The following is a 14,483-nucleotide window of genomic DNA, read 5'->3' on the forward strand; positions in this document are numbered from 1 at the left end:
GTAGCATGTGGGGGCAGGAGGGGGAAGGAGACAATAAATCCTGATGGCTTTCATTTTCTTTAATCACACTCTAGTGTTTTATTTTGAGATTATCAATTATCCTCTTTCTTCTGCAGGGTTGAATTATCAAATACATCTAGTGTATTTGCTATTTCTCTTATTAGATGATCGATAATATGATAATTTTTACTCTTTAATAATTACTGAGTAGCCTAGGATATTTAATTAAACTTACTATGCTAAAAACTATTTTCGTCTAAAGAGCCAATTAATTTTTTTTCTTTTTAGGCACATCAGATTAATATTGGTTATTATCTGACATTATTATTTTTGTATGGAGTAGCACTCACTGAAAGAGGAAAGAAAGAGGTATGTAGTATGTATTATTGCCCATTGTAAGTGTTTTCACATACGATGACTTGATTTTAACAAAATGTTGATTTCAGAAATTCCCTAACTCTTAAAAACTGAGAACAAACTGAGGGTTGATGGGGGGGTGGGAGGGAGGGAAGGGTAGGTGATGGGCATTGAAGAGGGCATCTTTTGGGATGAGCACTGGGTGTTGTATGGAAACCAATTTGACAATAAATTTCATATATTAAAAAAAAAGAAATTCTCTAAATGTTCATTTTGAAATGTTGGCTAGGGAAGATCTTAAGTTCTTTTGTGAATAGGTATTTTAATCACTGAGTATATTATCTATATGATCACATACAGAGATGCTAGGATTAGAGATGTGAATAAATGACTGCATGACTGGATCAATATTAAAGCTGCCCTAATTTCTCCAGTTTGGAAAATAATTCTTGTAATAGAAAAAAAAATGCTTTTTACATCAGCCAAACCTAGTTTTATGTTACTACAGGATTATACAGAAGCAGAGAATAAATTTCTAGTGATGAAGATGGTGATCCAAGAAAATGAAATTTGTGAAAACTTTATGTCTTTAGTTTATTTTGGACGTGGTTTGCTTCGATGTGCCCAGAAGAGGTAAGGGTTTTAATAAATGGGTAAATCTTGTCTTTCAACTTTTAGCATTGTGACATGGATAGTTTTTGCACTATACTAGGTATGATGACATTTGTGCTCTTCTGGGTCTTCTTCACCTGTTCCTATAGAAATAATTTCTTTAATGTATTTGAGAATATTAAATATCAAATCTAACAGATCATGGCAGTAAAAGTCAGTGTAGCAAAGACATTAGGGACCACAGGCTTTGGAATCTGATAGAACTGGGTTTAAATCCATTTTCTACTATGTATCTAATCAATGACTCTAAGGAATGTAGTGTTGCTCAGCCTTATCTTTTTTTTTTTTTCAGCCTTATGTTTTTTATCTATAAAATGGAACTAATAATAGTACCAACCTTATAGGGATGTTGCAAATGATTAAGTGCTCAGGCATCTGGGTGGCTCAGTCGGTTAAGCGTTAGATTCTTGATTTCAGATCAGGTTATGATTTCACAGTTTGTGAGATCAAGCCCTGCATTGGGCTCCATGGTAACAGCATGGAGCCTGCTTGGGATTCTCTCTCTCACTTTCTCTCTCTCTCTCTCTCACTGTCTTTCTCTCTCTCTCTTTCAAAATAAATAAATAAACTTTAAAAAAAGTTAGTGCTAAGAACACAAAAATGGTAGGCTTAATAAATGCTGGTTGTAGTTATTAATACTATCACCAGTTGAATAGGTGTTTAAGGTATAAATGAGCTTTTAAAGCATTGAAAGAGTCCAGATGCTATGTTTGGGGAACATTGGGGATTATATGTTTAGTGAAATTGTATGGTGGAACCGATATGGATTGTTTCCTTATTTGTACCCTTAGCCATTTGTAGCATAATTCATTAATTTTATTTGCTAAGAATGTATCCTATTCTAGAGACTGTGCTAGCATCTCTAGATAGCATTGGGGATACAATGATGTGCAAAACAGTTCCTATCTTCATGTAACTGACATTATAGTGAATCTTGTAGACCTTAATCAAATAATCAGTTATACAACTAATTAATTTGGAAATATAATAAAGAGCTATGAAGGAAAATACAGTGAATAATTAAAGTTTTTACTGGGCCCCCAGTCTAGTTATGGGAATCAGAAGTCTTCTTGAGGAAATAATGTTTGAGATTTGAAAGATGAATTAGGCAGTTTAAATCCTTATGCAGTATTACTGCTGTGTCCAACCATGGGATTCCTAGAAGAGTCATCTCTGTGGTAGTTACCTGATTCTTTTGTAAGGTTTATCGTCTATCCTCTGGCATGCTTGTTTTTCACTGGGGTACCCAGAAGACTTCCTGCTTCCCATGTACTAACATGATGTCATCAATATAGTGGACTGGTGTGATGTTTTGCAGAATTTTAGGATGATCAAAATCTCTTTATATTGTAGAGAGAATTCTCATAGCTGTGAGACAAGACAGAGAATGTATATTGCTGTCCTTCCCCCAGATGTGTGAACTATTCTTTAGTCTCTTTACTGATGGGTGTTGGAGAGAATCTGCTTTCCATATCACAGATAACTAGAAACCCCAGTCACATGACAGCATCATTGACTTTCATCCCTGGCCTATAGAGAACAACCACCACTGAACTGCCTGAAAACACTGCTTTAATAGAGTATCCTCTGTGCCTTTCCAGGGAACTGTGTTTAGTGGTGGCTTCTCTGGTCTTAGGTAGTAAGTCCATTATAATATCCTTACCTCCTTGAACTTTCTTTAATACTCTGCCTTCAAATTTCCTGCATTTCCACCTTAATTACTATAGGTCAATGTTGGATCCAAGCTTCAAGTAGCCTTCTCAGCAGCATGGTGTCTCAGGTGTCCTAGCTAGGAAAGTAAATCTTGAATTGTGGAAGAGTCCTCCCATATCAACATACACTTCTCTATCCAGTTGTATATTTGTCTATTGGGTCAACACTCTTAAGATCCACTCCCACATATGTTTCTGCCAGTACATACTGGTCAAGTTCTGCAATTCTTAGGCTGAATAAGCTTTTTCTTTCAGGGCAGGAACTCTGTTTTCTTACATGGGCTCTGTTTATACCTGACCCTAGCGTTATTGCTCTATGGGCAGTAAGCACAGATGGGAGAGGATCTTGAGAAGGAAGGGCATCATCTTTTGAGATATGAACCTCAGATGATACTTGGTCAGTAAAGGGATTCTGATACTCCTTGTCAGCCAGAGGGTTGAAGGCAATTTAAGGGTTTTACTTAAATGTCTCCATTTCAGACCTCAGGGTCTACTTTCTCCCTGATCAGAGCCCTGATTTTAGCATAATCCACTGAGGCAGTGTTTTTAGTTTTTGCTGCTGTTTTAACCTTATGATTAAATACTGGGCCTCATTTTCAGCACAGTTTGCCCTTATTAGAGTTGGTAAGGGTTCTTTAAATGTTACTGTAGAGGCCTTTTAGCTTTCACAGGGTGTCCTGAATTGGTAATAGTCCTGTCAAGGAGGTACACTTGGTCTCTTTTGCAGTTTGTTTCACCTTGTGACTAAATCTGGCCTGATTTTCAGCACATATTATCTTTATGGCTGCAGGAGAGAGTCTCTTTAAATGCTGCCATAGAGTCCTCTGTCTTTCACAGTGTGCCCTGAGTCAATAGTTGGCTGACCTGTGACTGTCATTCTCTTTCTTCAAGGCTTCCAAGACAGTAGACAAAAGCCAACCAACTCTACAATCCCTTTAATTACCAAGGCCCCCATACTGTTCAAGCTTGAGCTACTACATAATCTATTGCCTCCCCTTCCACCTGTATTTCATCCCAATCTACCACAGGTGAGAGTCCTAGTATTTGTATTTCTATAGCATGCCAGAGGTTATCATCACCCTACTTACCACCAAAAAAAAAAAAAAAAAAAAAAAAAGAGTTGCTCATTGTCTTATTGGTAAACTGTCTAGTTAAAGTCCCAAATAACCTTATTTTAAAATAAATGCCTTACAGATATAATGGAGGACTGCTAGAATTTCATAAAAGCTTACAAGAAATAGGAGATACAAATGATCATTGGTTTGACATAGATCCTGCAGAAGATGAAGATTTACCTACAACTTTTAAAGTAAGAAATTAAGAACAGCATTTCATCTGTGACTAATCAGAATCCTCTTTGATGAAGTGTGGTCTGTGCTAATTTTGTCGTATTCTATAGCAGCATGTTCTTTTATTGGAAATTAGCTTTTTGTATAAGAAACAACATTAATCCCATTACTTTGTGCAGAATGTATGATTCAACACATAGAAGTGAGGTAGCTGTGTTAGCAAATAAGATTTGTTATTTAGAAACAAGAAGATTAAAAGCTATGCAGGTCCGGTACTTCATGGGGCTATAGCTAAATGTGGTAGTTAATTAACTTACTTTTTTTTCTAATTATACTTACTGTTATTTTGTTGTTGATTTAAATTTAAAAAGTACTAAGAAAACTTAAAAAAATTATTTCAGAAAATTTGAAAAATGTTTAAGTACTGAAAGATAAAATTTATCCATGTTTCCTCAAAAGGAGAAACTAATACTAGTATTTTTATTTATGTTTTTCCAGACACATATGTATAAACACTTGTACCCTTTATTTTTAGTAAGTTGGTATGTTATATACATTGATATATAGTTTAGAAATATATACTCTGAGTTTCCCAGTAATTAGATTATTCTACAGTATGATTTGTTTTCATGGTTCATCATAAAATCATGCTTTAATTTGCATAACCAGTTTCCTGCTGTTGAATATTCAGTTTATCCTAAACATTCCAGTTTTTCATTATTATGTAAAGTCATCTTTGTGCATGTCCCACATAATTCCCATAGGACACATTTCTAAAGGTGGAATTGTGAAGTCTTTAAAACAGTTGTAAACATGTTGGTATTTGTCTTCATATATCCTCTTAGAAAGTTTGTACCAGTTTGTATTCTTTTTTTTTTTTTTAATTTTTTTTAATGTTTATTTATTTTTGAGACAGAGAGAGAGCATGAACAGGGGAGGGTCAGAGGGAGAGAGGGAGACACAGAATCGAAAGCAGGCTCCAGGCTCTGAGCGGTCAGCACAGAGCCCGACATGGGGCTCGAACTCACGGACCGTGAGTTCATGACCCGAGCCGAAGTCAGCCGCTTAACCGACTGAGCCACCCAGGTGCCCCTATACCAGTTTGTATTCTTAAGGCAAAGTATGAGGGTTTCCATTTCCTCATACTTTCTGGGTATTCTTTACTTTTGGGGTAACTTTCATCCATCTTTTAAGTCATATTACAGTCACTTTTTAATTTGTTTAATATGAAAATAGCTACACTGAGTTTCTTTTGGTTAGTGTTTGAATGACATACATCTTTTCAGACTTTTACTTTAAACCTTTCAGGATCTTTATGTTTGGGCTGACTTTAAAGCCAAATGCATTCCTCAAAGCAGATGTTTGTAAAGATACAAAATTCAACTTTCTAGTAAGCTGTAATAGGTCAAATTGTATATAGCTAATAATGGAGCCTCAAGATGTATGGGACAAAAGCTAATATAACTAGAAGGAGAGATAGAAAACTCTCCACTCTCAGAGTACTATTTTAGTGTAGCTCTCACAGTAATCAATAGAATAAGCAGTTTTTGGCATTTATCAGGATAATCACATGACCTTAAACCTAGACTTAGTAATGATTTTATATATTATTTTTAACATTGAACTTCACTGCTTGCCTAAAGCAGGCCCTACTTGGTCTTACTTTTCTCTTTTTCCTCCTCCTTTTAAAATATTTCTTGTTATTCAAACTTTTTTTAGTGAATTTTTTTATTTCATGCAAAATAATACATGTATGTAGTTTGTCAAATATTAGAAGACTTAAACATTAACAGTCTGTGGTAGATCAGCTTTAATTGTAGTTCCTAACTAGAGAAACCTTCTTCCAACTCTCTAGACATTTTTCTTTGATATTTACCTATATTTTTTGAAAAGATGTGCTGCTTTTTGAATATTTCTCCATGGTAGATATTATCTTTGACTACCCATGATGGCAGATGAGGAGGGTTTATTAGTTCTTATACCTCCCCTTTACACATACATTTCCCTTTCCCCATCCTACCAATAGTCAGTCATATGTTTTTATTAAATGTGCCTTAGGTTTTTCTTTTATTCCTTGGAATATCCTTCACTTCTATGTAGAATCGTCTGTTTCTTTGATCTCAAGCTTTCTTTTTAGGTTTACTCCCTTGTTTTGGTGGTACAGCTCCTTCAGCAGCTTCCTAGAAAAGGGTACTTGATTGGGAGGTAAATTTTTTGAGATCTTTCAAGTCTTCGAAATAATTTCTTTTTTGTACACTTTATTTGTATCTTGCCTGGGCATCCAATTGTAGGGTGCAAATTATTTTCCTTTATATTTTCAGTGTGTTTCTGTTACCTTCTTTGCTTCCAATAGTACTTTTCAGAAATCTGATGCTCTGATTCTCAATCTTTTGCTGGTAACCTGTTTTGTTTTTTTCTTTCTGGGAATTTTTAGGATATTCTGTGTTCTCTAGTGTTCTGAGATTATATTTTGAAAATGTTCTGGTACATTCTAAAAATTTACTTATTTGATAATTTCTTCATTTCCATTTTTTCTTTCTGAAATGTTTATTATTCAGATACTTGACATCCTGAACTGAATCTCTGATTTTATTATTTTTTTCCTTATTTCTTACATTTTATTTTTTTGTACTATTTTCTAGGATATTTTCCTCAGCTTTAGCTTTCTGTGTAGGGCTGATATTCAGCCAGTGCACACTAGTGCTATTATATTAGTTATTATAATGTTAAAATATTTATATACAGCTTCCAAAAATATTTGCTGCCATGAGTTTTTTGGGCACCCAGCCACCATTCCAGCTGCTTTGGACTTTCTACCAGCCCTCACTCCCTTACTTCTTTAAAATCCAATAAAGGTTTAATGTCTGACAGAGCAGAATGCTTCAATGACCCTGTTCTGGCTGTAGGCCAGCATGTTCTTAATTTGTTAAGATTGATGCCTGGCAACCCACTGAAAATCTTGCTTCTCAGACATTATGATTAGTTTCTTTTTAGGGCAATTAGAGGGCAACCTGTACCCCTTTATCCTGGTGGGGCAATATAGCACCCTTAGAGATGCTGGCACCCTAGCCAGGGTGGTGTCCTTTGAAATGCTTGTTATTTTTTAACATTACCATTGTTCCTATCCTTCTGCTGAAATTTTAATTTCAATGACTATTTCAGCTATTATCTACTAAGAGTTTTTGTTGTTGTTACGTATTATGTTCTTTGGGTTTTTTTTTAAATGACCGTCTGTTCTTGTTTCATAAATGCATAATATAACAGAGGTAAAAGTCAGCCACATCATGGAAGGCCTTAATAAGCCAAGTATGGGGTTCAGACCCTATCTTGAGTTTAATGTGAAACCCCTGAAGACTTTTAAACAGTAGAATGATATAATCAAATTATAATAAAATGAGAAAATGGAGAACACGCACATATACACTTGTATACTGTATGTATCTATATTTGTACGTATATATGCGTATGTATATGTGGCCTCTCTGGGAGGTGATACTCAAGTTGGAACCAGCAGATTGAGACTAGAACTAGCTCTGTGAAGACTGGGGGAAGAACAATTCTAGGTAAATGGAATATAGTGTGGCTTTCACAAGCAAGTCTGAGGAACTGAAAAAGATAAAACTGTAAATTTTATAATGAGCAAGGCTAGAGATGAATTTCAAGAGATGGCTAGATATACTGGGTTCAGCAGCACGTTCTGCAGAACCTTGCAGTCCTTGGTAAGGGTTCCCCACTTTGTTTTAGGTACAGTGGGAAGCCATTGATGAGTTTTAAGCAAGTAACTGACATCTTTTGCTTCTGTGTAGAGAGTACCTTGGAGCAGAGTAGGTGGGGAAGAGGGGGGCAGTTAGGCAGCTGTTACAGTTAATAATCTAGGTAACAGCTGCCTAACTGTTAGGCAGCTCCAGTGGTAAAAATGGAGATAGAAATGGAAAAATTTGCAATGTATTTTGGAAGAAGACTCAGTAGTTACTTGTTGATACATTACATGCAAAAGGTGATGGAATCTATTATGCAGTGGCTGAGTTCAAGATTTCTGGCTTGAAGCTGAATAGATAGTGGTAGATGACATTGATGTGAGTCCCATGAGGGCTAAGTCTTAGCCTGCTAAGTTTACTACTGTTACCATTAACATACATAACTTCCATAGCAAGCTGGCTTAAAACAGGCATTTTGTAAATATGTTGAATGAATGAATGCCTAAGATGGGAGGCAAGAGATAAGGAATAAAGAATAAGGAACAAAAGGATTAAAAAGGGAAAAAAACCTAATAAAATAGTTACAAATTGTAGTTAGTGTTCTAAAGAAGGCAAGGGGCTGGCGTAGAGAAGATGGAAAACACAGAGATACACACCCCTGTAGCTAGCTGCGTATATCCGTATGTATATATGCCTATAGGCATGTGTGGCATATATTTGGTGGGAGTATCAGTAGATCAATATTGAAGTACTAAGTTTAAGATCTGTGAAACTGCAGTAGTTATATATTTTCTGTGAGTCCTTTGTTGCTGCTGTTGTTGTTTTTAGCATTTCCATTTGGCCATTGGCTATGCTGACAGGATATACTACCCTCATACTGAAAGGTCCTTAAACGCCTCTCATTTCTTTCTGTCTCTTCTTGATACTAAAATGTTTTAGTTAATTTGGTCAAAATATCCTTATTATTCAATATCAGCCATCAATTTAAAATTCTGAATGGCATCAAAAGAATGTTATGGTGACTAGATTTATCAAATAGTCTATAGAAGCTTATTAGTCATGTTGTATACTCTCAGTATATTAGAAATACTGCTATTTCGGGGCGCCTGGGTGGCGCAGTCGGCTAAGCGCCGACTTCAGCCGGGTCACGATCTCGCGGTCCGGGAGTTCGAGCCCCGCGTCAGGCTCTGGGCTGATGGCTCAGAGCCTGGAGCCTGTTTCCGATTCTGTGTCTCCCTCTCTCACTGCCCCTCCCCCGTTCATGCTCTGTCTCTCTCTGTCCCAAAAATAAATAAACGTTGAGAAAAAAAAAAAAATTAGAAATACTGCTATTTGAAATCTTGTAATACTGTCTCTCTAAGGGATAAGGATTAAGGACCTGGTGAAAGGACCTGTTTAACATAGACCTGGAAATGTGTTTCATCTACATTTAATCAGCATTTTTAAAATAGGAAATTTCATTCCAAGTTGTAACTCAACATTGGAAGCATATTTCTGTACGCTACTTCTGCCCATAATGGCAGCGAGCAGCATATTGCACCACTCCAGGAGTCCCACTACCAATATGGTGTTCTGGAGACCAGTTCTAGCAGACCCTCCTGGGCTCCCAGTGATTTGTTGTCTCTCTGTATGTATATCAGAGCAAGTAATTTTTAACAGGAACATGCTGGGTGTCGTGCCATGAGTTAGGATGATGAACAGAGGTATAGACTCAAATAAAGACTTTTTCCTTTCTCCATGTTTATGTTCAGTAAAAAACCCAGTATTTCTAATTTAGGGCCTTCTCATGTATTGTTTACTTTGAATGAGGGAAATATGTTCTATACTGTTTTTTAAGAAAACACACAATGCCTTCAAAAAGGGAGATAATAAAATGGACATATTATTTAAGGTAAAATATTGGAAGTGTTGCAGTCTTGTTACTAATAATTCATAAAATTAAAAAAACCTTTTAATCTAGGATCTTCTTAATGATTTTATCAAGACAACTGAAAGTAATATAATGAAGCAGACCATTTGCAGTTATCTAGATTGTGAGCGATCTTGTGAAGCTGACATTTTAAAGAACACCAATTACAAGGTAATATAATTATTGACTGATTTTAAATTAATATAATTAAAAATTAAACTTTGATAAAAATTATTTTTATCATGCATCAAAATATTGTTTAAAAAGAGTACTTAGTTTAATTACAGTAGTAATTCATGCAGTTAAGAAGTTGAGTATCTCTGAGTACTTAGATTCATAGTGAGCAGGAATTATTTAAATCCTGTGAATCAATAAAAAAATAATCGATTTTGCTAAGGATTTTGTAATATTCAAATGCCTGTAATCATACATGAAAAATATGTGAAATATTCTTTATAGTTAGAAATGTTATAGGTTGAAAATATTAGCATTTTACTAAGGAGAAAGGTTGTTACTCCTCAAGAATTATGTTACTAATTAAGCGATCATTATCTGTTGTATGGGTCTTGGTCAAACAAAATGAAACCAACCTGGATTTGAAGAAATTTAACAAAGTACTTCAAGTCTAGTTCTCTCTGGATATATCAGAATGAGGCTGTGGGAAATCACAAGATAGGATGAGATGTGACCTTCAGTGCCATTCTGACACAACCTCTGTCATATAGTGGAAATCCAGTTGCAAGGCATGATGTATACAGCGAGTGATGGGGGAGAAATCCAAGATCTATTCATTAGAGTAACACAGGTTTTGGGAAGTGGACCTGGGAAAGTGGAGTGCTCAACGTGGGGCAAGTTGGTCTTGGTTTAGATGATATGGTGATAAAAATCTAAGGTTTGCCAGGGAGGCTTCCAGGGTTCCAATCACATGGACAGCATGTAGCAGCAGAACCTCCTGGCCAAAAAATTTATGCCATTCATGTAGTTTACCTATTTAAAGGATGCAGGGCTGTAGTTCCCAGGGAGCTCACACTGGGAAGGACAAGAAATTTAAACACTGGGATAATGCAGTAGCTATCACTAAGAGAACAAATCAGGTCTGGTGATTATTAGCAGAGATGCAGGAGAAAATGGTATGAAATTGGGGCTGGAGGAAAAGAGAAATGTAAAAATGGAGGTGAAGAAGAGGGGCAGAGAGCATGTTCCTGTGAAAAGATCACACATCAAATTTTGGATATTTTCTTGTATGTGGTATATGGAAGATGATTACATTGACTTCTTCAAATTGCCTTTTCTTTCTATCCTAATGCACTGTCTTTAGTGATGGGAAAATGGACCTATGAAAAATGACCTATAAAGTTCTTCGATGACCAGTGATCTGTTGATAAATTTTGAATGCCATGTAAAATTCATTTAGTTATAGAATAGTTTTGAAAGTGACTTAAGGTATTCATGTATAAATAAATAAATGAATGAATTAAATGAATGAATGAGACTTATGGTAGTATTTTCTATATCTGTATGAACTACTATTTTCATGTCAACTGCTTACTTTTATCTTTTCCAGGGATTTTTTCAGTTAATGTGCAGTAAAAGCTGCTGTGTTTATTTCCATAAAATTTGTTGGAAAAAGTTCAAAAATTTAAAATATCCAGGTGAAAATGACCAGGTATTTGTTTTTCCTTCAAAGCTTCACAGCATTTCTTCCTTTATCCATTTCTCTTCATTTCTTCCTGTTCATATCCTTCTCTCCTTTTTCTTTCCCCTCTATTTTTCTTTGCCTATTGTCTCGTGCTTTTTTCCTCATTATTCTTTGTTCATTATCACCATTTATTAAACATGTCTGTGTTGGGGATACTCTGCTAGTTGCTTTGTTTAGTGATTTTTATCAGTTTGTTTCCTTCCTTTTAGAAGTTTCTAAAAATAGAAATATTTTTGCGTGTATTCACATAAAGAACATAGATTCAAAGGATATATATATTTGGTAAACCAAAAAAAAAGGAAAGGGTACATACAATTTTAAGGATAGTTTCTATTTTAAGGAGCGGGGGACAATAATAAATGTTATAGTCTTCAATTATTTATTTATTTATTTGTTTATTTATAGAGAGCACAAGTGGGGGAAGGGGGCAGAGGGAGAGAGAAAAGAGAATCTCAAACAGGCTCCATGGTCAGCACAGAGCCTGATGTGGGCTTGATCCCATGACCTGAGCTGAAATCAAGAGTTGGATGCTCAACCAACTGAGCACCCCTATCTGTATTATTTCTATTTACCTAAGCTAATATAATTAAATTAAATTCTTAAGAAAGTAGAATTCCAAAGCTCAGTTCTATATTGGTTACTCTTTAGTGAGCTAATGGCCATAGGTTGGGTCTGTACTGTTTCATTCTAGAGTGTCTATATTGTGCAAACAGCAGAAAACCCCTTATAAAGGAATTGTGGTATAGTAGAAAGAATATTGTATATGGTGTTGAGTGATCTGGGTTCATGTGCAGATTGAGCCACTACTATTTTTTTTCATTAGGCTGGTGATTTAACGACTCTCAGACTCAGTTTTCTAAACCATTTGAAGTGAGAATAGTAATACCTACCTCTTAAGATTGTTGTGAGGATTGACAGATAAAAAAAATATGAACTTGCATCGTACACTAAACATCATTGCATGAAGTTTTATGCTTATGTATTTATTTATTTATTTAAGGCAACATGTGAATAATTTTCACCTTCTTTGATTGTTAGGGCAATCAATATAGCTCAACTTCAAGAAAGAGAAGTAAAAGAACACTAAGTAACTTAACCAAGGGAAATAGTAAGGTCAGAGCCAGAGAAAGGATTCAACATTTTTATTCCTTTCCCTGGAATCCTCATATATCTGATAAAAATTCAGTATTCCTTTTTATACTTGTTTAATCAGTACATTTTACTTGAAGTTGCTTTCCCTGCGGGGCAGCAAATACATTTTAGGCTGTAATATAGCTGCTTGAAGATTTTGAGGTAGAAATGATGAGAGAGAAAAGTGTGATCATGCATTTTAAGTAGGAAATCAATTAATACACAAATTGGGCTATCTTTATTTTTTTTAAGTTTTTATTTATTTGAGAGAGAGAGACAGTGTGAGTGGGAGAGGGGCAGAGATGGAGAGGGAATCCCACCCTGCACCGTCAGCATGGAACCTGATGTGGGGCTCGAACCCATGAACCATGAGATCAAGCCCTGAGTAGATACCAAAAGCCAGATGCCCAACCTACTAAGCCACCCACGTGCCCTATGGACTCTCTTTAAGCAGCTAACTCTCCAGTGTTTGTTCACATCTTTTATCATCTAGCAACATCTGCATTGAACTTTAATCAATTTTGTACATTAGTGATTTTTTAAATTTTTATTTGTATTTTTTCTGTTAATAATTTATTGTTTTTTCTATTGATAACTTTAGAGTTTTAGTGGGAGAAAATGTTTGAAGGAAGGATGTACAGGTGACATGGTAAGGATGCTACAATGTGATGTACCTGGAATTGTTAAAATTTTGGTAAGTATCTTTTTTCTTATTTTTCTTCCCTTCACTGAAATGATATTTTTTACTGCAAACAGACTTGGGAATCATAATAGTATTCTAGTCATATTTTTTCTTTTGATGATGACAAGCTCCCTGACCTTTCTATTGCTTTTATTTCTCCAAAGCAATAGATTTGGACCTTAAGAACAACAAAAATATTTAAAAATAAAGATGCACACAGGGGGAGGGAGGGAGAGAAACAAAGCAGGCAATGACTGTACCAAGAGGGAAAGTCTGTCATAAATCAAAGATGATAATCTAATTCTGTGCCACCTAAGATTAAAATAATTTTAGACTTTCTGAACTTTTTTTAGTTTGTAAACATTTTCCCATGAAAATATCTGTAGAACATCACATATTGTTCCTATTACATACAACGTAGTCAAATTGTATCTAATTTTTTCTAATTAAGGAAGTGTCTTGTCACATCTTCAGTTTATAAGCTAATGGACCAAAATGATAAATATGTATTATTTATTTTTTTGCATATATATTTTTGTGTGTTTTAGATTTGCATTTAAATCCTATACTGATATAAAGTTGGACTGCTTTTTAAGATCCACTCGTTTGTTGTTTGATTAGGATTGTGGATGGTTCATCTTGTTACTTCTGTTTTACTTGTTTTAAAGTCTGTTTAGCTTCATTCTCATTGTCTTTTTTCAAATGGTAAGGCTAAGAAGTAACATTAAAGAATTTTGAAAATTGAACTACTTTAGGGCTATTTTTTCTTTTTCTATCACTTGCAGTTTGAAGTTGTGAGAAAGGATGAATATATAACCATTGAAAATTTAGGAGCAAGGTAAGTTTGAAATAAACTCTTCTTTTTCCTGAGCATGTACATATTTTTCAGTTGCTGCTTTTTTTCTATTTCTGTCCATTGTTGGAGCTCCATTAAGTTTGTGTATTAATTTCTTTTTTGGAGCTCTGTTAAGTTTAAAAGAGTATTAGTTATATGAAAAAAATTGAATTTGATTGACGTTTGTCTTCTCCTCTCTCCCTATGCTGTAGACAATTAAATTCTAAAGCAAGTAAGGGTTAATTATGTGAATGCTTTTCCTCTAGGTATAAAGATAATCTTTTCCTGAAAACAAAACATGTTTTTCTTAAAGTCATTTAAATTAAGTTGCTATGATGTAAAAACTTTCTCCTAGCTTTCAAAACTTATCCAGGCCTCCAAGCTTGCTGGAATGATTAGAATCATCTTATTTCTTGGATGAGAAAACTGTAATGCAGAGGAAGATCTAGTGTTAGTTGGGAACTCATAGAGGTAGAGAGCATTATTGCTATTAAAATTA

General features: G+C 35.0%; 1 protein-coding gene across 8 annotated transcripts in view; it reads left to right on the top strand.

Moving 5' to 3' along the window:
- Window positions 1-14,483, top strand: part of DZIP3 (DAZ interacting zinc finger protein 3) — a 99,088-nt gene that overhangs the window by 27,972 nt on the left and 56,633 nt on the right. For all 8 annotated transcript variants that reach the window (XM_043594077.1, XM_043594082.1, XM_043594076.1 and 5 more), the window contains 7 exons: window positions 289-369; window positions 866-990; window positions 3,936-4,050; window positions 9,689-9,808; window positions 11,202-11,303; window positions 13,069-13,161; window positions 13,935-13,987. In XM_043594077.1, the coding sequence (XP_043450012.1) occupies window positions 289-369; window positions 866-990; window positions 3,936-4,050; window positions 9,689-9,808; window positions 11,202-11,303; window positions 13,069-13,161; window positions 13,935-13,987 (689 nt within the window). The remainder of the gene's footprint in view (window positions 1-288; window positions 370-865; window positions 991-3,935; window positions 4,051-9,688; window positions 9,809-11,201; window positions 11,304-13,068; window positions 13,162-13,934; window positions 13,988-14,483) is intronic.

Source organism: Prionailurus bengalensis, chromosome C2, assembly GCF_016509475.1.
Source record: "Prionailurus bengalensis isolate Pbe53 chromosome C2, Fcat_Pben_1.1_paternal_pri, whole genome shotgun sequence".
Taxonomy (NCBI): Eukaryota; Metazoa; Chordata; class Mammalia; order Carnivora; family Felidae; genus Prionailurus; species Prionailurus bengalensis.